At 41.2% G+C, this 21,647-nt stretch overlaps 1 protein-coding gene across 2 annotated transcripts; it reads right to left on the bottom strand.

Moving 5' to 3' along the window:
- Positions 1–1,286: 1,286 nt before the first annotated feature.
- LOC149980183 (polyunsaturated fatty acid lipoxygenase ALOX15B-like) lies at positions 1,287–15,788 on the bottom strand. 2 transcript variants are annotated; one of them, XM_090187805.1, is made up of 15 exons: positions 15,705–15,788; positions 13,476–13,629; positions 12,553–12,760; positions 12,350–12,431; positions 12,110–12,232; positions 11,249–11,349; positions 10,524–10,696; positions 8,458–8,601; positions 6,451–6,654; positions 5,032–5,118; positions 4,586–4,755; positions 4,320–4,441; positions 4,003–4,103; positions 3,618–3,788; positions 1,287–2,170 (listed from the first exon to the last, which is right to left on the bottom strand). In XM_090187805.1, exons 2-15 carry the CDS (start codon positions 13,620–13,622, stop codon positions 1,991–1,993), a joined length of 2,013 nt encoding a protein of 670 aa, XP_090043931.1. In that variant the 5' UTR covers positions 13,623–13,629; positions 15,705–15,788; the 3' UTR covers positions 1,287–1,990. The 2 variants fall into 2 exon arrangements, with proteins under 2 accessions (XP_090043931.1, XP_090043932.1); XM_090187806.1 differs by lacking the exon at positions 15,705–15,788 and having other exon boundaries at positions 13,476–13,736.
- Positions 15,789–21,647: the final 5,859 nt, after the last annotated feature.

The raw sequence follows: 21,647 nt of genomic DNA, 5'->3' as shown, positions 1-21,647 counted from the left end.
TGATCATTCATTTAAAAGTTTGCTTTTGCGTTGTATAATGGAATTAATTCATTTTACAATGTTATTAAATGCCTTTGATTTAACTTTCAGACCAATGTTTTATAGTCAACTATAACTCATAGCCTAATATTTTATTGCGCAATGCTAATTAACTTATGGAATGTACTAGACTTCGTTATTATACAAATGACATTGGTCTGAAGTATATTGTTACAACCCTACAAACAAACTATTGCTTCCTTGATAAGATGTTGAGGGACATGCTGGCTTCACAAACATGACTGTGGAATACAGGAATACATTTCTTATCTCAATCAAATATCAAGCACCTGTTTTTTTAGCTGGCTGTCACCTCATGCATCTCTTTCTGGAACATCTGTATATACAGTGCATTTGGAAGTATTCAGACCCTTTGACTTTATCCACATTCTGTTACGTTACAGCCTTATTCAAAAATGTATTTAAAAAACAACAACATCCGCATGAATCTAGACACAATTTCCCATAGTGACGATGCAAAAACAGGTTTTTAGAATTTTGTGAGTGTGTGTGTGTGAAAAGAGAAATTCCTTATTTGCATAAGTATTCAGACCCTTTGCTACGAGACTCGAAATTGAGTTCGGGTGCATCCTGTTTCCATTGATAATCCTTGAGATTTCTACAACTTGACTGGAGTCCACCTGTGGTAAATTCAATTGATTGAACATGATTTGGAAAGACACACCTGTCTATGTAAAGGTCCCACAGTTGACAGTGCATGTCAGAGCAAAAACCAAGCCATGAGGTCGAAGGAATTGTCCGTAGAGCTCCGAGACATGATTGTGTCAAGGCACAGATCTGGGGAAGGGTACCAAAAAATATCTGTCGCATAGAAGGTCCCCAAGACCACAGTGGCCTCCATTACTCTTAAATGGAAGAAGTTTGGAACCACCTAGACTCTTCCTCGAGCAGGCCGCAAAGCCAAACTGAGCAATCGGGGGAGAAGGGCCTTGGTCAGGGAGGTTTAACCTACAGTGTTAAAACAACCCCCCCCCCCCCCAAAATACTGTAACACTACATGTCATTCCCTAACACTGAGTAAGTGTAACAGCATCAGCACTACCAAAGTGGTCATTTATGTCAGAATTTGAAACATCCATGGTGTTAGGGACCCAACACTTTTGCTGTGTACTGGGCCGAACTGAGCCAGCCTGTACTGAGATGGCCTGGTTACATTGTTGGAACCAGTTTGGTTCGGGTCAGGATGATAAAGGTGACTTAAAACAAGCAGGAAATGAGAGTATAACTTCATTTTATACATGTATTTTTTAATTAATACATGAGGTAGACAGGGCATCAACCAAAATGAGATGTGGCAAATATCACAAGAAGACTAGAGATACAAATTATTAGCTTTTAATTGTAAATGAGTCACACCTATTGTTCTCTCATATTATTCTGACACTTGTTTACTGTTCATCAACATTTCAGTGTCACATCATTTAGCAGGAGAACTCATTTTCACCAGGAGTCCCTGTAGTCCGTAGTTATATGGCACCAGAAATGAATCTGTCAGAAAGACCCTGTATTTCTTAACATCCATTAACACGTCTAAGGTAATAATAACATCAACAAGTGTTCTTAGTCTGTGAGGGACACCATGTGGCGGTGTGTGTTGGATTAACACAGTTAACACTTCTGATACAGCGATAACATTCTGACTGAACCCACAGTGTGATTTCCCTTTATCTGATTGAATTAAGATATTTGTTTATTGAAGCCCCAAAAATGATCATGCTCAATAAAACATTTAATAGATTGAAGCATGTTTACTAGCGCATGCCTCCAGAATCATTGGGTCATGTTCATCAGGGCACTCAATGGAAAACATTTTAAAAAGCTGCACAAAGTACAACAAAAATAAACCTAACTGGAAAAGTCCAGGTAGGTCCTCAGTTTTCTTCCAATTAGTGCCTAATGAACTGGACCCTGGTCTAGGCCCTTGGCTTATCTAAATGGCCACGCTGTTCTCCACCAAAGCAGGGTCCATGTAGGTGTATGGCACTGGTAGTCCAGAGTTCCTGGCCTTGACGGTCTCGCTGAAGACCTTCAGATCCGTCTGGAATTTCTGAATCATCCTGCAGGGTGGAATCTCGTTGAAGTGCTCCTCTGGGTACTGGCCAAGGGTCACCTGCATATGGAGAATAATTGAAGTTAGCAAAATATTGCTAGTTACTAAATCATTAACATTAAAAAGCACATGTTGTCATGATGTTGCCCACTTTGGGTACAGCGAGCACCCCTCCCTCTGCACCAGCCATTTTCTATGCACCATCCCCCTACCCCCCTGTCTTCTACACCCAGGCTGCTGTGGTCAGAGAGAGGGAGTAAATTCCTGGAGGAGATTATCTCCTCATGGCCACAGTATAGTGAGAGAGTAAAGTTTTCATAGAAGAGAACAAAGGAATTTCTTCCTCCTCACAGAACTTGAGGTCCGAACAATATTTATGGAGATGGTATAAAAGATCGGCGAAGAATCCAGCTACGAACTGGTCCTTTTGGTACAATTTTGTGAAACTCATGGGAGACAATACCATAAAGGGCTATTACCATAAAGCTGTTTATATAATAACCTCAGATATGAGGTTTACATCTAATTGTTGTATAAGATGAATGAGTGAGGATGATACTGCTTGTAAAATTATGTAATTAGGACCTGACGTCATGAGACAACCTTTTTCTGCTCTCCGGAATAAAAGCCCCACCTTGTGAATTTCTCAACAGACCATGTTTCTCTCAATTACGAGAGGACAAAGGTTGCAGACCAGCTTACCTCGATAACGAGAGGGCCAAGGTTTGAGACCAGACTGCTGAATCTTTTAACCATCCCACGTGGTTAAACTCTTAGACTATCGATACCGACAGAATAAGAACAAGTCTTTGATATTAATTACTAGTCTGCAGCTAGGAATTCGGTATCATTGAACGCGAAGACCGACAACCGCCGAAGCATCAATTGTTCCTGAATGAGTGAGCGTTCATGTGCAAAGGATTAGCATTTCAATTGTTATAATTATCAACTGTGTGTTGTCTTATCTCAGTCGACCCCCACTCCCCTTTTGTACACCAAGCTGCGATGCCAGTTTATCCCACTAGGGAAACTCCGTTATCATTTCCTTGTAACTATCTACTGCTTGTTTATGCATTTCTGTGAATTACTTAGTTAGTAAATAAATGATTTAATACAATTGAGGTATGGATGACTCACAGTGAAGACTGGGTTCGTGCAGATAACCAACCATTTACGATGTTTGGAATGAGACTAATGTGAGGTAAAGTAAATAGTTCATTAATTAAGAAGACTAATTGATCAGATATTAAAATATCTGAAAAGTTGAATTAGGAAAATTATAACTTTGTAATCTTAATATTTTCCTTGGTGCCCTGACTTCCTAGTTAATTACAGTTACATGATTAATCAGTTTAAGCGCATAATAATAATTAGAGTTATTTGATTAATAAATCTTCAGTCTAATGATTCCATAGATACGACACCGTAATTAGGATATTTTGTAGCTAAATATAGTCTTTGGGCTTAGATGATATTGATAATAGTTCATGAAAGATGGCAGACTCACAGAGTCACTGGATTGCTTGCTAAGGAGCCACATAGTGGACATGCCCTGTGCTGTTGTGCCGACATCGGGGAAGGTCTTCAGCATGGTGCTCTCAGTAGACTGCCCCTTAGTGGTGGGAGGTGGCTGTTTAAGGGAGATGGGGGTGTTGGGCATCCAGCCACCATAGTCATACTGTAACAAGAAGAACAATGACTGATTATTACTGACATCCAATATGGTGGTATTCTGAAATGATTTGACAGTGGCAAGGAATTACAGCAAAACTTTGCAACATTTTTACAAATACGTATCTTCCTAAATGGTAGAGGAGGCAGAAAACATCAGTAGTGCTTAGATTTAGATTAATAACAGACTTGAAAAAAAGTATGGGCTACGCTACACCCACCTGTCCAGAGTTGACAGCAGAATGCTGGCCTGAGCAGGTGAAGATCACCATGGTGACGAACTTGACGACCTCTGGCACAGTAGAGAAAGACTGAGGGATTCCTGGACAGAAAGATAAGAACCGAGAGAGGTGTGTGATGAATGGAGTTATGGCAGGGGAGCTGGGTGGACTGTTACTATAGGACAGTCACGTCCATGGAAGTTGTGAGTTATGCCGGGGAAGTTATGGACCAGAAACCAAAAAACATATTGGCAAAAACAAGACATTTCACCATACGTCATTACAACACACCCCCATATTACCCTGTACATCGTCACCTGTGCATTCTTGGGCCAGGAAGCCATGGTCAAAGATATCCTTGATCCAGTTCTGTAGTTCCTGGTCTTCCCGGACCTCTGAGTCACTCTTGTAATAGAAACCAATCACTCCCTCTACAAACCTATACGGAAGGCGACAACGGAAGAACGAAGGAAGAAGAAGATATCATATCTATGTAGAGCTATGCTTTCACTGTAGATTCTACCAGCGGATGATACTGTACTACCACCATGTAGGTCTGCTCTACTGCTCTGTCGTAGCCTACCTGTGGATGATGTCCCACAGCTTGAGTCCATCATCCCTGTAGTAGTTGTTGGGGACTGACTCCAGACCTCGTGCAGTGATGTCTTCCGGCATACAGAGGGAGCTGTAGGTCAATGAGGCCACAGATCTCCTCAGGATCTCATTCATCGCCTCTCCGCCCGAAGCAGCAAACTACAACGTCACTTAAAGTTACTTGATTACATAATTCTGTAACATTATAATGTACTTTAACTAAGCTGCAATATTACACTGGTTCTATGAGAGATAGTGAACCTACCAGCAAGTATGTTGACCAGGAGGGCCAAATGACCATACATGGGGGTACTGTAGGTTCACTACAAGACATACAACCGCATGCACGCTGACTCTGACACAACTTCCATGGATGTGTGATTCCTAATATGGACACCACACACTTCTATGGAAACAGTCCACTCAGTAGCCTACCTGAGTGAAAACTCCTTCATCAGCTATTAGAAATGCCCGGGCCAAGAGGTTGATCTGGAGGGAGTAGCGGGTGTGTGGAATCAGAAGCTAAAGCAGTAAACCAGGGTGGAGAGAAGGATGGATGGTTAACAATCCGAAGAGAGAAACTGGCTTTAGTAAAGACTGTCTGGAGGACCACATTAGAAAAAAATGTATTATACTTTCATGTGTCATTATCCTCTGTCATGGTGCAAACACACCAAGACAGTCGGGAAGAGGGCACGACAATGCCTATTCCCCCACAGGAGACCGAAGAGATTTGCCCTGGGTCCTCAGATCATTAAAAAGTTCTACAGCTGCACTATCGAGAGGATCCTGACCGGTTGCATCACCGCCTGGTATGGCAACTGCTCAGCATCCAACTGTAAGGCGCTACAGAGGGTAGTGTGTACGGGCCAGTACATCACTGGGGCCAAGCTTCCTGCCATTCAGTACCTCTATACTAGGCGGTGTCAGAGGAAGGCCCCAAAATTTGTCAAAGACTTGAGTCACCCAAGTCATAGACTGCTCTCTCTGCTACCGCACGGCAAGCAGTACCGGAGCTCCAGGTCTAGGTCCAAAAGGCTCATTAACAGCTACTACCCACAAGCCATAAGATTGCTGAACGATCAATTAAATGGCCACCCGGACTATTTATATTGATCCCACCCCTCACTTTACCACTGCCTACATGTACAAATTCTTCAATTACTTCGAGTAACCTGTACCCACGCACATTGACTCGGTACCGGTACCGCCTGTATATAGCCTCGTTATTGTTATTTTATTGTGTTATTTTTTTGTACTTTAGTTTATTTAGTCAATATTTTCTTAATTCTATTTACTTAACTGCATTGTTGATAGGTAAGCATTTCACGGTATGGTCTAAAGCTGTTATATTCGGTGCATTCGGTGCATGTGACAAATAAAATTTTATTTTATTTGATCCTCGGAGCACTATACTTTTCAACTTTTCAACTGGACATAATAATATGCTATGCTATGCTATATTATGTTATGTTATGCTATGCTATGCTATATTCTGTTATGCTATAATATATTATCTTGTTGTATGCTATATGATGTTATGCTATTCAATGATATGTTATGCTAAGCTATATTATATTATGCTATGCTGTGCTATATTATGTTATGCTATGATATGTTATGCTATATTATGCTATGCTATATTATGTTATGCAATGCTATGTTATGTTATGCTCAGTGGAGGCTGCTGGGGGGAGGACGGCTCACAGTAAAGGCTGGAATGGAGTGAATGGAAGCCATGTGTTTGATAACATTCCACTCCAGCCATTACCACTTGCCCGTCCTCCCCAATTAGGGTTCCACCAACCTCCTGGGTTTATGCTATGTTATGCTATGCTGTACTGTGTTATGTACCTTGTAGAGGGGGTGCACCATGGGCATGTTGCGCAGCAGTGCTACAGCGAACACCTCAGCCAGGAGGTGAGTGCGCAGCAGGTGGACGTTGAGCTGGTGCTCTTGAAAGTCAGCGCTCCTCACAAAGATCTTGGCCAGGAGCCAGTCATACTCAGAGTCAGTAGGAAGGAAGATGGGGTTGTCTTTTGCAGGCTTCTGCTTCAGCTGTGGAGAGAGAGAGTGTTAGGTACCTCATAGATGGCTACCAGCAACATTATCCCTGTTTAATGGAAAAATACAAATAATAACATTAGCGGATTCCTTTTTGGTGCAACATAGAACCCTTTTTTGAAGGTTCTGTAAATAACCATGAACTTAAGGTTATAAATGGAACGTTTATGGTGCTATAAAGAACCCTTTTCCTAAAGTTCTATAAATAACTATAAAAAATGGTTCTACATAGCACCAAAAAGGGTTCTGCTATCGTTACAAATCTTTTTGGTTTAGGGCTTGACATTTACTTTTTTAGCCACTTGTCCTTAGGACAAGTAGGAAACCTTTTTTACCAAAAGCTCAAGACACAAAAAAATGGTCTGTAACACCATTTGTACATCATTGTATGATGCAAGGAACCACTTTACAAAATTAAATGCATTACTAGATTTTTTTTAACCATAGAGAATCAGACAAACATGGAGGCTACACTCTGTCTATTGGCTTCTTCGCATATTCAATCAGTCTCAAAATACAACACTGCCCCTTTAAGGCTCTCCTGGAGGACAGTTGGACACCCTTGATAGTCTATAAAATGTTGCAACATTACAATTACAACCAAATAGCCTACTTGTTATGTCTTTATAATTAAGGGCTTCCTGTCATCACTGGGATGATACAAAATATGTCTACGGTTCTACAGATTCAAAATGCATACAACCACTGCACATGAATAATGTAAATATGTAATAGGCTGAAGCAACAGATCAGACCGTTTAGCTTAAAATGTTGATACATTTGTTTACATTTAAAAAAATTCATATTATAAGCTCAACAATGAATTCAAATTTATAATAGGAAGCTAGGACTGATGGTTTGGTTAGCTAAACTAGCAAGTATTTTTGGTTACCCAGGCAACTAGTGTCGCTATCTAGTAAATTTGCTAGCTATTTTAGTGGATGTTGAACTCTTTTATCCCTGAAAGGAACACATTTCTAGCAGTAAATGTGCTAAATTATAGCCATGATATAATAGGGATAATCAACTCGGGGCTGTAACGGTTGTCATCTTCCTCTTCTGAGGAGGAGTAAGAAATATCGGACCAATATGCAGCGTAGTAAGTGTTCATCATATTTATTCCACTGAACACAGAAAACAAGCGAATAAAGGACCATACCAGGCCTAAACATAGAAACACAACACCTAGACATACAACATAGAATACCCACCCACATCACACCCTAACCAAACTAGAAATAGAAACATACAAAGCAATCTACAGTCAGGGCGTGACAGGGGCTCTATGCGTACTCTGGAAAGTAATGTAACTCTGTGGAAGGTCAGTTCCACTCTGCTAGCGCGTTGTGGAACACACCTCATTATTCATTATTTTCCAGAGAACACATAGTCGTTGATTATCCCTTATGTATTTCACAAGACATTTTCACTAGCCATAGTCATATTTAACATGTAATGACACAATAACACAAATATAAACTGGAATGACACTCTCACTCAAAAAGAGCCTTGCGGAAACCACAACCCAATATCAAACATATTTTCTTTGGGCGCTGTCAGATACAGTGGAGGCTGGTGGAGGGAAACATGGGGAGGACGGGCTAGTTGTAATGTTTGGAACATAAAGAAGGGAGCGGTAGTAATGAGCCCGTACTCTCCATTTCTATCTCCACCAGCCTCCATGGGTAAGTGGGCTCTCTAAAGGAGATTGAAACATGATGGGTTTACAGACTCTCTCACTTGTAATGGTCTCCGTGACTGTATTCTTCACTTCAAAGTTAGTTAGGGCAACCTTACCTGGATGGCGATGGGAACCAGCTTGTCATCAGGGGTTCTGTAGAGCAGAACCAGAGGAGCCACCATGTACTGTTTTTTCGTATTGATCACATTTGCCTTTAATCCATCCAGGTTCTTGTAGTCAAGCAGGAATATGTTGCCGCTCTGTTAGGGATTGGATGACATGGGAGAATAAATCCAAAAGTTACTGTAGGATAGAATGCAAAAATGCAACAGGTTAGGATTATGGTTCACTTTCTTGGTATTTTGGAATGGGACAGATATTGTAGCTCTGTGTTTTACTAGGATTATCCCAAAAAACATCCAATAAAGTTATTTTTGCGATTACTTTCTTTGACTTTAGGGTTACCATCCCCCCACAAAAACATAAAAGAAAGTAATACTGGTCTCAGCCTCCAAGCTGGTCTCAGCCTCCAGTATTTATGCTGCAGTAGTTTGTGTCGGGGGGCTAGGGTCAGTTTGTTATATCTGGAGTACTTCTCCTGTCCTATTCGGTGTCCTGTGTGAATTTAAGTGTGCTTTCTCTAATTCTCTCTTTCTCTCTTTCTTTCTCTCTCTCGGAGGACCTGAGCCCTAGGACCATGCCCCAGGACTACCTGACATGATGACTCCTTTCTGTCCCCAGTCCACCTGGCCGTGCTGCTGCTCCAGTTTCAACTGTTCTGCCTTATTATTATTTGATCATGCTGGTCATTTATGAACATTTGAACATCTTGGCCATGTTCTGTTATAATCTCCACCCGGCACAGCCAGAAGAGGACTGGCCACCCCACATAGCCTGGTTCCTCTCTAGGTTTCTTCCTAGGTTTTGTCCTTTCTAGGGAGTTTTTCCTATACACCGTGCTTCTACACCTGCACCTGCTTGCTGTTTGGGGTTTTAGGCTGGGTTTCTGTACAGCACTTTGAGATATCAGCTGATGTACGAAGGGCTATATAAATACATTTGATTTGATTTTGATTTGATGTTTTTCATTTATCAGTGACCAGGTTTCATCCAACATTTTTGAAGTACATGTCAGATAGAAAATGTCACGACCGGCCTGAAGGAAACAGAACGTTTGTCTGTAAACCCTCAGCATGTCAACAAAACAAAATATGCTAGACAAGGTGGGATATTTTTGTGTCTGTAAAATGTATTATGCGAGAAATGGTGGTGGAATGGCACTTTTATGTGCAAAAATTGATATAATAACCATCATATCTAAGTAAACTTGAGTCACATGTTGTGTGGTCCTCTCACTACGACTCAGGAAAACATACAGTTTATTAGATGAAATAAGTCATGATGAACTTTACAGGGTGGTGAAAGTGCACAGTGATGAACTTGATGGTCCTTTCCAATACATATCTAGGGTCATTTTCTGGTGACATGATTACCGATGCTTGACTGCCATTGATAAATAAAATTATATATTTTTTGTCCATATAATAATAATAATATCATAATGAAGGCTATACCTGCACTGTATCTGCCAGCTGTTGGCTAGAGTGCACAAGCCAAGACCAGAGTGGGCACATTCGCTATTTAACAGAAAAATAATTGTGACAAAGCAATCAGAGTTTTTATTTTATTTTTATGTTTGGGTACATGGGAACCATAAAGGGTATTTTTATGTTTGGGTACATGAGAACCATAAAGGTTATTTTTATGTACACTACGTCATCACACAGACTTTTTTCCGCAACAGGTCAATTTGATGGAAACATCTATCGTGGGGAAATGTGCACATTTTTTTATGCGGAATTGAGAATATTTGCATGAAAATCTATCGCCAATTGGATGGAAACCTAGCTATTGAGAAACGTACTGGATGGACCTCCACAAAAGTCATCTGTAGGTCCAAAAAGGAATCTGGTACATGCTTCTGATGGTCCAAGAAAGTGGACGTCTAGACATCCAACAAAAGGATCTCCATTGACTTCCATTGATAATTGTGAATATCTAAGATATTCACCTTGGTCCAAGAGGACTGCCCCTAGTCCAGCGCCACCCTTGGTAGAAGTGGTACTGCAATAATTTAGGCAACTTTTAACAAAGAGTCCCATTTTGACATACTGTACAGTACCTGCAATTCCTTTAGGAGGCTGGACGATCCACGAAGAGAGGGCTTGACCATGTCTCCTGTGACGGGGAAATTTGCCGGCAACTCCGAGCAGCGACGGATCAACATGGGGTTGCAGCCGTTCAGATACTGGTACCCGAAAAACTCGTCTTCCTTCCAGTGCTCCTGTGCGTAGTCTGGAAGGAGGAAATTCTGGGTCGTATTAATTAGTGCACACCGTAGTAAAACCTTTTGCAACAGAAAATAAAATCAATCGTTTCTTATTGGACAGGTATTCCCTCCCTGTTTCAGTCTGTTTTCTTCCAGATGATGCCTAGTAAACCAGGGTCGTTTTCAGTATATAGAGTACCAGTCAAAAGTTTGAAGCTGGTCGAGAGAATGCCAAGAGTGTGCAAAGCTGTCATCAAGCCAAAGGGTTGCTACTTTGAAGAATCTCAAATATAAAATATTTGTTTAACACTTTTTTGGTTACTACATGATTCCATATGTGTTATTTCATAGTTTTAACGTCTTCACTATTATTCTCAAATGTAGAAAATAGTGAAAATGAAGAAAAAAAACTTGAATGGGTAGGTGTGTCCAATCTTTTGACTGGTACTGAATGTATATTTTTATTGGACATATTCAAGTAGTATTACTTCCCCTTTCTCTTTGTTTCAAAACATTTAACACCTAATAAACAGGCCCCTGGAGTTAATATTGCAAAAGCAGCTATGAAATGCACTCACCTGAGATGACAGTTCTATTGAGGCAGACATTGCTGATTTCATCAATGTTTTTCCAGCTCTTCTTGCTGTCAGAATACCCCATTAGTTTCAGCTCAGTGATCCTACAGAATGGGAGACAATGAACTATGTCAAGCTGAGCCAATAGAGTTTCACAAAGCAAATGTACAACTCAACAATATAAATGAATGGAATACTTTAGAAGAGTATTAATGATCGGCTGCAGGAAGTACTATTTGAACTGTCCTTAGAGGATGAATTATGCCCGACGTATGCAACGCAATTAGCTACGCAAAAATGGCTGTCCTGCATAGTCGTAAAAATATGCAAGTGTGTACAACCCAAAATGTTAAACTCACCACGTACTGGACAAAGGAAAAAAGCTCAAATCCGCACTGAACTATTCTCAAGTTTTAATGTAATTATCAGCAGGAGAGGGCAGAGCAATCAGACACATTTGGGCGATAGCCTTCATCAGCGTTTGGAGAAAAATTCACACATTCACACATTCACACAGTTATAAATGATGAAACATTGTAGTATCTTTTTTCACAATCATAATTTACATTCATTATTCACATACATTATTCTACTATTTTTCACAACTTCTAGTGCCTAAAAATACATTAAAATGTAGAGAATATTTTAATGAATGAGGGTTTTGGGGTTCCCCCCCCAGTGCATGCCTTTTGAACCCGGCACCCAACAACTTTTAGTTACTACAGACCTTCGAGTTGAGCACGCCGATTCCTCATTCTGTAACTTACCACATAACCACATAGGGAAGCCATTACGAGTAGCACATTGCATTCTCGTGTTGTGTACTCAAGTCGGGTATTCATTTGGCTTAGGTGGGGAACTCACCCGGTGGCGGCGGTGAAGAGGAACTGGGTGGCCTTGGTGAACGAGAATTGGATCTCGCTGGGAAGATCCAGAGGGTTGTCTGCCTTCATGCTGCCGGGGAAACCCTCCTTGTAGGTATCCCAGCTGAGTAGGAGGAGGAGCAGGAGGAGCAGGAGAAAGAGGAGGAGCAGGAAATATATGGAGGTTGGTCAGATATAATGGACAGACTGGGCAGCTAGGACGAAAGACCACAGCACCTACCAGTACAGCTCAGTTCTCGTCTTCATCTCCAGTTCCCTGCTGTACCTGGCAAGATGATTAGTTTCATCACAGAGCCTTTTAGCTGAAAAATAAAAAAATTAAAATAAATCACAATGGCTGCAAGTATCCATTTTTTCCCCATGCATTACTCATTCTAACATGTTTGCATGTGATGTTGTTTCATAACGTCACACCGTGCTGACCTGTGCCCTCTCTGAACAGGTGCACCTCCTTGTCCAGAATCCAACAGTAGATAGGGAACTGGCATGTGCCTCTCTCTGGCGTCGTCACGACAACCTTGGATGGGAACCAGGCATCCAGGGGGAAGAGTGGGAGGGGCTGTTTGTCCAGCTCTATCAGCACCAGCTTGCCGAGTGAAAAGGGGCACACCACGTCGAATTCACGAGACCCCTGCAGAGAGAGCAGGGGAGAGAGAGATGGAGGAAGTGAGAGATAGATGGAGGGAATGAGAGAATGAGATGGATGGAGGGAGGGAGTGAGTGAGAGAGAGATAAAGGGAAGGGCAGAGAGAGAAGATGAGAGAGAGAGAGCGAGAGAGAGCGGAATCTGGACTGTGTGAGAAAGCAAGTAACAAAGGCAAATATAACTAATCCTGTACTACCAGTATTATTACTTAAGTGTCCAACATACAGGCAACAAAGTCTTCATGTCATATACACTATATGTTAATGAACATATTGGGTTCTTTTGGGTGTTTTGAGTACAGTATTTGAAAAATGCAAATGGTAAGTCTTATTGAAGCTAGAATAATTTGTTGCTACATCCATTATTATAATTTTTAATTATATATACCCATAGATTCTTGAAGAATGTAATTTATAATTGCTTAGTTCAACTGTCTTACCCAATCAGAACCCAAAATATAAGCTTGTTTTACACCAATGTTTGTAAACATTGTAAATGTGAACAAACACTAAGCTATAGCCACAAAACATGGTTAAAAGTACACATTTTTCTATGATTTTGAGAATGGTGACATTTCTACAAGCCCATCCCTCAGCTTTTTACCAAAACAGAGGCGGGGTGCCTCTTTGTTATTGTTTCAATTAAGGATTCTAGTTTTAAAGAGAAATATCTCTTAGTACTGATAGGAGCACTGACTTACTGTGTCTTGATAGAAGAGTCCCTTCAAGCTAGTGAGCCACGTGCGCTTACTCTCTCCTTTTTCGCCAACCAGCTTGATGAAGATGTTGTTCATCGTGGTGCCAGTTGCGATGTTGTGTGTGTACACAGTCACCTTGTATTTTGGCATTTTGACTCTGAAAAACACTACGATAGGCTTATCTGCACACACTGAGACTGCACAGCAAACAACAGTTCATTCAATGTAGACAGTGCAAACATTTCTGCAAATATTAAGACTTGCATGATATCTGTTTTAATAACAAAATCATTTTTTTTAGGGTATTCTTGCTTGAATAACAAACTTGCAAAGCCACAGTTATTGCATACACACAGCATGTAGGGGGACATTTTGCACAAGCAAATGACAGTGAGCAAATGAACCATAGACAGGAGTAATATTCTTATTCATTGTGCATATTATCCAAAATACCCATTGCATTGTGTGCATATTATCCAAAATACCCATTGCATTGTGTGCATATTATCCAAAATACCCATTGCATTGTGTGCATATTATCCAAAATACCCATTGCATTGTGTGCATATTATCCAAAATACCCATTGCATTGTGTGCATATTATCCAAAATACCCATTGCATTGTGTGCATATTATCCAAAATACCCATTGCATTGTGTGCATATTATCCAAAATACCCATTGCATTGTGTGCATATTATCCAAAATACCCATTGCATTGTGTGCATATTATCCAAAATACCCATTGCATTGTGTGCATATTATCCAAAATACCCATTGCATTGTGTGCATATTATCCAAAATACCCATTGCATTGTGTGCATATTATCCAAAATACCCATTGCATTGTGTGCATATTATCCAAAATACCCATTGCATTGTGTGCATATTATCCAAAATACCCATTGCATTGTGTGCATATTATCCAAAATACCCATTGCATTGTGTGCATATTATCCAAAATACCCATTGCATTGTGTGCATATTATCCAAAATACCCATTGCATTGTGTGCATATTATCCAAAATACCCATTGCATTGTGTGCATATTATCCAAAATACCCATTGTATTGTGTGCATATTATCCAAAATACCCATTGCATTGTGTGCATATTATCCAAAATACCCATTGCATTGTGTGCATATTATCCAAAATACCCATTGCATTGTGTGCATATTATCCAAAATACCCATTACATTGTGTGCATATTATCCAAAATACCCATTGCATTGTGTGCATATTATCCAAAATACCCATTGCATTGTGTGCATATTATCCAAAATACCCATTGCATTGTGTGCATATTATCCAAAATACCCATTGCATTGTGTGCATATTATCCAAAATACCCATTGCATTGTGTGCATATTATCCAAAATACCCATTGCATTGTGTGCATATTATCCAAAATACCCATTGCATTGTGTGCATATTATCCAAAATACCCATTGCATTGTGTGCATATTATCCAAAATACCCATTGTATTGTGTGCATATTATCCAAAATACCCATTGCATTGTGTGCATATTATCCAAAATACCCATTGCATTGTGTGCATATTATCCAAAATACCCATTGCATTGTGTGCATATTATCCAAAATACCCATTGCATTGTGTGCATATTATCCAAAATACCCATTGCATTGTGTGCATATTATCCAAAATACCCATTGCATTGTGTGCATATTATCCAAAATACCCATTGTATTGTGTGCATATTATCCAAAATACCCATTGCATTGTGTGCATATTATCCAAAATACCCATTGCATTGTGTGCATATTATCCAAAATACCCATTGCATTGTGTGCATATTATCCAAAATACCCATTGCATTGTGTGCATATTATCCAAAATACCCATTGCATTGTGTGCATATTATCCAAAATACCCATTGTATTGTGTGCATATTATCCAAAATACCCATTGCATTGTGTGCATATTATCCAAAATACCCATTGTATTGTGTGCATATTATCCAAAATACCCATTGCATTGTGTGCATATTATCCAAAATACCCATTGCATTGTGTGCATTGCATTCATGGCTCAGTACACTGATCTCTGGTTAAATAATAGCCTCCTCATTCTACACATAGTTGAAGAAAACAAAACATGAAATCACGCTGCACATCAAGTTTAACTGTATTTTCTGCACACATCTGTGCTCTTTTGCTTGATGAAAATGTCTCCCATATTATCAAAAATAAAACATTCAGAGTTCCCTTACCTGATTGGTTGATAGTTTGTAGTACCCTGTTAACTGTGCCTTAACATGCATGTAATGATCACCTTCCATACTGCTTGTTTTATACCTGGCTGGAGGTGTGTGTAGAACCAAATGTACATATCTGGGTGTTACTTCCCTCCATTGACTTTGCTCATCCTGCATGATAAATTCTGCCACTGTTGATAGCGAAGCGTTAACCAATCACCTATTGTAAATACACAGCAGAAGTGTTGAATCTGCTTGTAAAGGTTGAGCCGTGGTTAAAAGGGTGTTGTAATGTTTGCTCAGCACTGCAATGCAAGTTACATGTGGGAAATTGAATTGTTGTCACAGACTCTGTTTAGGTGGTCTGCAAGATATCCAAACAGGATTTCACAAGTCTTTCACAAGCCACCGGGGTCTGACAATATGGATGGAAAATTACTGAGGATAATAGCGGACAATGTTGCCACTCCTATTTGCCACATCTTCAAACTACTTGAAAGTGTGTGCCCTCAAACCTGGAGGGAAGCTAAAATCATTCCGCTACCCAAGAATACTAAATCCCCCCTTATTAGCTCAAATAACCGACCAATCAGCCTGCTACCAACCCCTAGTAAACTTCTGTAAAAAATGGTGTTTTACCAGATACAATGCTATGTCACAATAAACAAATTGACAACAGACTTCCTGCATGCATATAGAGAACTCTCAACAAGCACAGCACTTACATAAATAACTGATGATTGGCTGAGAGACATTTATAATAAAATGATTGTGCGGGCTGTCTTGTTAGAGTTCAGTGCAGCTTTAAACATTGATCATAGTATGCTGCTGGAAAAACTGATGTTATGGCTTTACACCCCCTTCTATAATGTGGATAAAGAGTTACTTGTCTAACAGAACACAGAGGGTGTTCTTTAATGGAAGCCTATCAAATATATTCCAGTTAAAAACAGGAATTTCCCAGGGTAGCTGTTTAAGCCCCTTGCTTTTTTCAATCTTTACTTACAACATGCCACTGGCTTTGAGTAAGGCCACTGTGTCTATGTATGCGGATGACTCAACACTATGCATGTCTATTCTGGTTAGAGCCAGTTTGTGTTGTTCTGTGAAGGGAGTAGTACACAGCGTTGTATGAGATCTTCAGTTTCTTGGAAATTTCTCACATGGAATAGCCTTCATTTCTCAGAACAAGAATAGAAGAAAGGTCTTTGTTTCTGGCCATTTTGAGCCTGTAATCGAACCACAAATGCTGATGCTCCAGATACACAACTAGTCTAAAGGCCAGTTTTATTGTTTTTTAATCAGAACAACAGTTGTCAGCTATGCCTACATAATTCCATCTCTGCGTACTTAGAGAACATGAAGTTGTCTAGTTTCTGCAATGTGCATCTGATACTGGCCCTGATCTAGGTATCATCTGATACAGGCCCTGATGTAGGTATCATCTGATACAGGCCCTGATCTAGGTATCATCTGATACAGGCCCTGTTCTAGGTATCATCTGATGCTGGCCCTGATCTAGGTATAATATGATACAGGTCCTTATGTAGGTATCATCTGATACAGGCCCTGATGTAGGCATCATCTGATACAGGCCCTGATGTAGGTATCGTCTGATACAGGTCCTTATGTAGGTATCGTTATTGTTATTCTTATTGTGTTACTTTTATTATTACTTTTTATTTTAGTCTACTTGGTAAATATTTTCTTCTTCTTGAACTGCACTGTTGGTTAAGGGCTTGTTAGTAAGCATTTCACGGTAAAGTCTACACTTGTTGTATTCAGTGCAAGTGACAAATAAAGTTTGATTTGATCTGATACAGGTTCTTATCTAGGTATCATCTGATACAGGTTCTTATCTAGGTATCATCTGATACAGGTTTTTATCTAGGTATCATCTGATACAGGTTCTTATCTAGGTATCATCTGATACAGGTTCTTATCTAGGTATCATCTGATACAGGTTCTTATCTACTGTACGTATCATCTGATACAGGTTCTTATCTAGGTATCATCTGATACAGGTTCTTATCTACGTATCATCTGATACAGGTTCTTATCTAGCTACCATCTGATACAGGTTCTTATCTACTGTACGTATCATCTGATACAGGTTCTTATCTAGGTATCATCTGATACAGGTTCTTATCTAGGTATCATCTGATACAGGTTCTTATCTACTGTACGTATCATCTGATACAGGTTCTTATCTAGGTATCATCTGATACAGGTTCTTATCTACGTATCATCTGATACAGGTTCTTATCTAGGTATCATCTGATACAGGTTCTTATCTAGGTATCATCTGATACAGGTTCTTATCTAGGTATCATCTGATACAGGTTCTTATCTAGGTACCATCTGATACAGGTTCTTATCTAGGTACCATCTGATACAGGCCCTGATGTAGGTAAGGGAGAAACTTGTTTCTTCAACATAACAAAGAGCAACACAGCGTTGAAAATATGCTGTAATACCACATCTATGGCATCACATAGTATCCAAGATGGCGTAGCAGTCAGATGTCTTTTGTCCTCGTCTTGTCTGTATATATCTTTTTATGTATTTTTTTTCTCATATATTTATTTTTATTTTTCTTAACCTCAACTTCAACATACTCTCCTGCAATCCGCCTCACCCAATGTGGTATGGATCTGATATTTTCTTTACTTTTGAACCGGAAACCCCAGCAGAAGCTAGCCAGCTAACTAGCTACTAGCTAGTAGTCAGCTAGCCAATGCTAGCGGTCATCAGCTATCTTTAGCCCGGACAACTCTTGCCAGTCTGCACAGCGCGACTCAAACCAGAGCAAATCTGACTTATTTTTCTCCATATATCCGGATTCCTACCACAAGCTCTGAACTTTTTCCTCTGGATCATCGCAGCTAGCTACCTGCTATCCGAGTGGCCACTCCTGGCTGACGTCTCTGTCCCGAAGTAAGAACCAATTAGCCTGGAGCTAGCCTTTGCTAGGCCCATCTCCCGGCTAGCCGAAGAGGTCCATCAGCCGCTCCTTGGGCTACAATACCTATTTTGTCAATTGGTCTGGACCCCCGCCGACCCATCACGACTGGACTACCAACGGTTTTTCAACTGGCTCCTCCGTCACGACGTCCCCTGAATGCCCATCGCGGCCCGCTAGCTGTCTAGAGCATATCGGACTGTTAGCTTAAGAGGCCCATCGGACAAATCCTTTGGCCTCTATACCTATTTTTCTAATTGACCTGGACCCTTTTACCACACGGAGCCCTGCTGATCCATGATGACTGGTCTGTAGACGTAACAGCACGAGGGGGCTACAACAGACTTCTTCCGTCACGACGTCCCTCTAAGGTACTTCTGCTAGCCCCGGCCCGCTAGCTGCCTGAATCGCCGTGTCTCCGGCCCGCCGAGCCAGTCACTGGACCCCTATGATCACTCTGCTATGCATGCCTCTCCCTAATGTCAATATGCCTTGTCCATTGCTGTTTTGGTTAGTAATTATTGCCTTATTTCACTGTAGAGCCTCTAGCCCTGCTCAACACGCCTTAGTTAACCCTTTAGTTTTACCTCCCACACATGCAGTGACCTCACCTGGTTTAAATAATGTTTCTAGAGGCAATATCTCTCTCACCGTCACTCAATGCATAGGTTTACCCCTGTATTCGCATCCTACGTTATCTTTGTCTGTACATTATCACTTAAATCTATTCTACCGTGCCCAGAAACATGCTCCTTTTACTCTATGTTCCGAAGACGACCAGTTCTTCTAGCCTTTAGCCGTACGCTTATCCTACTCCTCCTCTGTTCCTCTGGTGATGTAGAGGTTGATCCACGCCCTGCAGTGCCTAGCTCCACTCCCATTCCCCAGGCGCTCTTATTTGTTGACTTCTTGGTTTCATGCATGTTAACATTAGAAGCCCAAACCCTAAGTTTGTTTGCCTTAGCACTGCCTTAGCACACCATGTCTGAATCCTGGCTTAGGAATACCACCAAACACCCTGAAATTTCCATCCCTAACTATAATATTTTCCGACAAGATAGAACTGCCAAAGGGGGTGGAGTTGCAATCTACTGCAGAGATAGCCTGCAGAGTTCTGTCCTACTATCCAGGTCTGTGCCCAAACAATCTGAGCTTCTACTTTTAAAAATCCACCTTTCCAGAAACAAGTCTCTCACCGTTGCCTCTTGCTATAGACCACCATCTCCCCCCAGCTGTGACCTGGACACCACATGTGAATTGATTGCCCCCGTCTATCTTCAGAGCTCGTGCTGTTAGGTGACCTAAACTGGGACATGCTTAACACCCCGGCCATTCCACAATCTAAGCTTGATGCCCTCAACCTCACCCAAATTGTCAATGAACCTACCAGGCACAACACCAAAGCCATAAACATGGGCACCCTCATAGATATCATCCTAACCAACCTGCCCTCCAAATACACCTCTGCTGTCTTCAACCAGGATCTCAGTGATCACCACCTCATTGCCTGCGTCCGTAATGGGTCTGTGGTCAAACGACCACCCCTCATCACTGTCAAACGCTCCCTAAAACACTTCAGTGAGCTGGCCTTTCTAATCGACCTGGCCCGGGTATCCTGGAAGGATATTGACCTCATTCCGCCAGTAGAGAATGCCTGGTTATTCTTTAAAAGTGCATTCCTCACCATCTTATATAAGCATGCCCCATTCAAAAAAAATTTAAACCAGGAACAGATATAGCCCTTGCTTCACTCCAGACCTGACTGCCCTTAACCAGCACAAAAATATCCTGTAGCGTACTGCATTAGCATCGAATAGCCCCTGCGATATGCAACTTTTCAGGGAAGTTAGGATCCAATATACACAGGTAGTTAGGAACGCAAAGGCTAGCTTTTTCAAGCAGAAATTTGCATCCTGTAGCACAAACTCCAAAAAGTTCTGGGACACTGTAAAGTCCATGGAGAATAAGAGCACCTCTTCCCAGCTGCCCACTGCACTGAGGCTAGGAAACACTGTCACCACTGACAAATCTGCGATAATTGAGAATTTCAATGAGCATTTTTCTACAGCTGGCCATGCTTTCCACCTGGCTACACCTACCCCGGTCAACAGCCCTGCACCCCCCCACAGCAACTTTCCCAAACCTCCCCAATTTCTCCTTCACCCAAATCCAGACAGCTGATGTTCTGAAAGAGCTGCAAAATCTGGACCCTACAAATTAGCCGGGCTAGAAAATCTGGACACTCTTTCTAAAATTAACCGCCAAAATTGTTGCAACCCCTATTATTAGCCTGTTCAACCTCTCTTTCGTATCATCTGAGAGCCCCAAAGATTGCAAAGCTGCCACGGTCATCCCCCTCTTCAATTGGTGAGACACTCTAGACCCAAACTGCTACAGACCTATATCTATCCGACCCTGCCTTTCTAAGGTCTTCGAAAGTCAAGTTAACAAACAGATCACCAACCATTTCGAATCCCACCATACCTTCTCCGATTTGCAATCTGGATTCGAGCTGGTCATGGGTGCACCTCAGCCACGCTCAAGGTCCTAAACGATATCATTACTGCCATCGATAAGAGACAATACTGTACAGCTGTATTTATCGGCCTGGCGAAGGCTTTCGACTCTGTCAATCACCACATTCTTATTGGCAGACTCAACAGCCTTGGATTCTCAAATGAAGGCCTCACCTGGATCACCAACTACTTCTCAGACAGAATTCAGTGTGTCAAATCGGAGGGCCTGTTGTCTGGACCTCTGGCAGTCTCTATGGAGGTGCCACAGGGTTCAAACCTCGGGCCGACTCTTTTCTCTGTACACATCAATGATGTCGCTCTTGCTGCTGGTGCTTCTCTGATCCACCTCTACACAGACGACGCCATTCTGTATACTTCTGGCCCTTCTTTGGACACTGTGTTAATTAACCTCCAGATGAGCTTCAAAGCCACACAACTCTCCTTCCGTGGCCTCCAACTGCTCTTAGATGCAAGTAAACC

The sequence above is a fragment of the Oncorhynchus mykiss genome, chromosome 10 (assembly GCF_057628025.1).
Source record: "Oncorhynchus mykiss isolate SJ-2025 chromosome 10, ASM5762802v1, whole genome shotgun sequence".
NCBI classification, from domain to species: Eukaryota; Metazoa; Chordata; class Actinopteri; order Salmoniformes; family Salmonidae; genus Oncorhynchus; species Oncorhynchus mykiss.
Note: the sequence above shows the minus strand (reverse complement) of the source record. Positions and strands in the feature narration are given on the sequence as shown.

Coding starts and splice junctions, on each gene's coding strand:
- LOC149980183 (XM_090187805.1), bottom strand. CDS start 13,622: ATGCCAAAATACAAGGTGACTGTGTACACACACAACATCGCAACTGGC. Junction 8,602..10,523: donor GCCTCCTAAAGGAATTGCAG/GTACTGTACAGT, acceptor AATCCCTAACAG/AGCGGCAACATATTCCTGCT. Junction 2,171..3,617: donor GCAAGCAATCCAGTGACTCT/GTGAGTCTGCCA, acceptor CTCCATATGCAG/GTGACCCTTGGCCAGTACCC.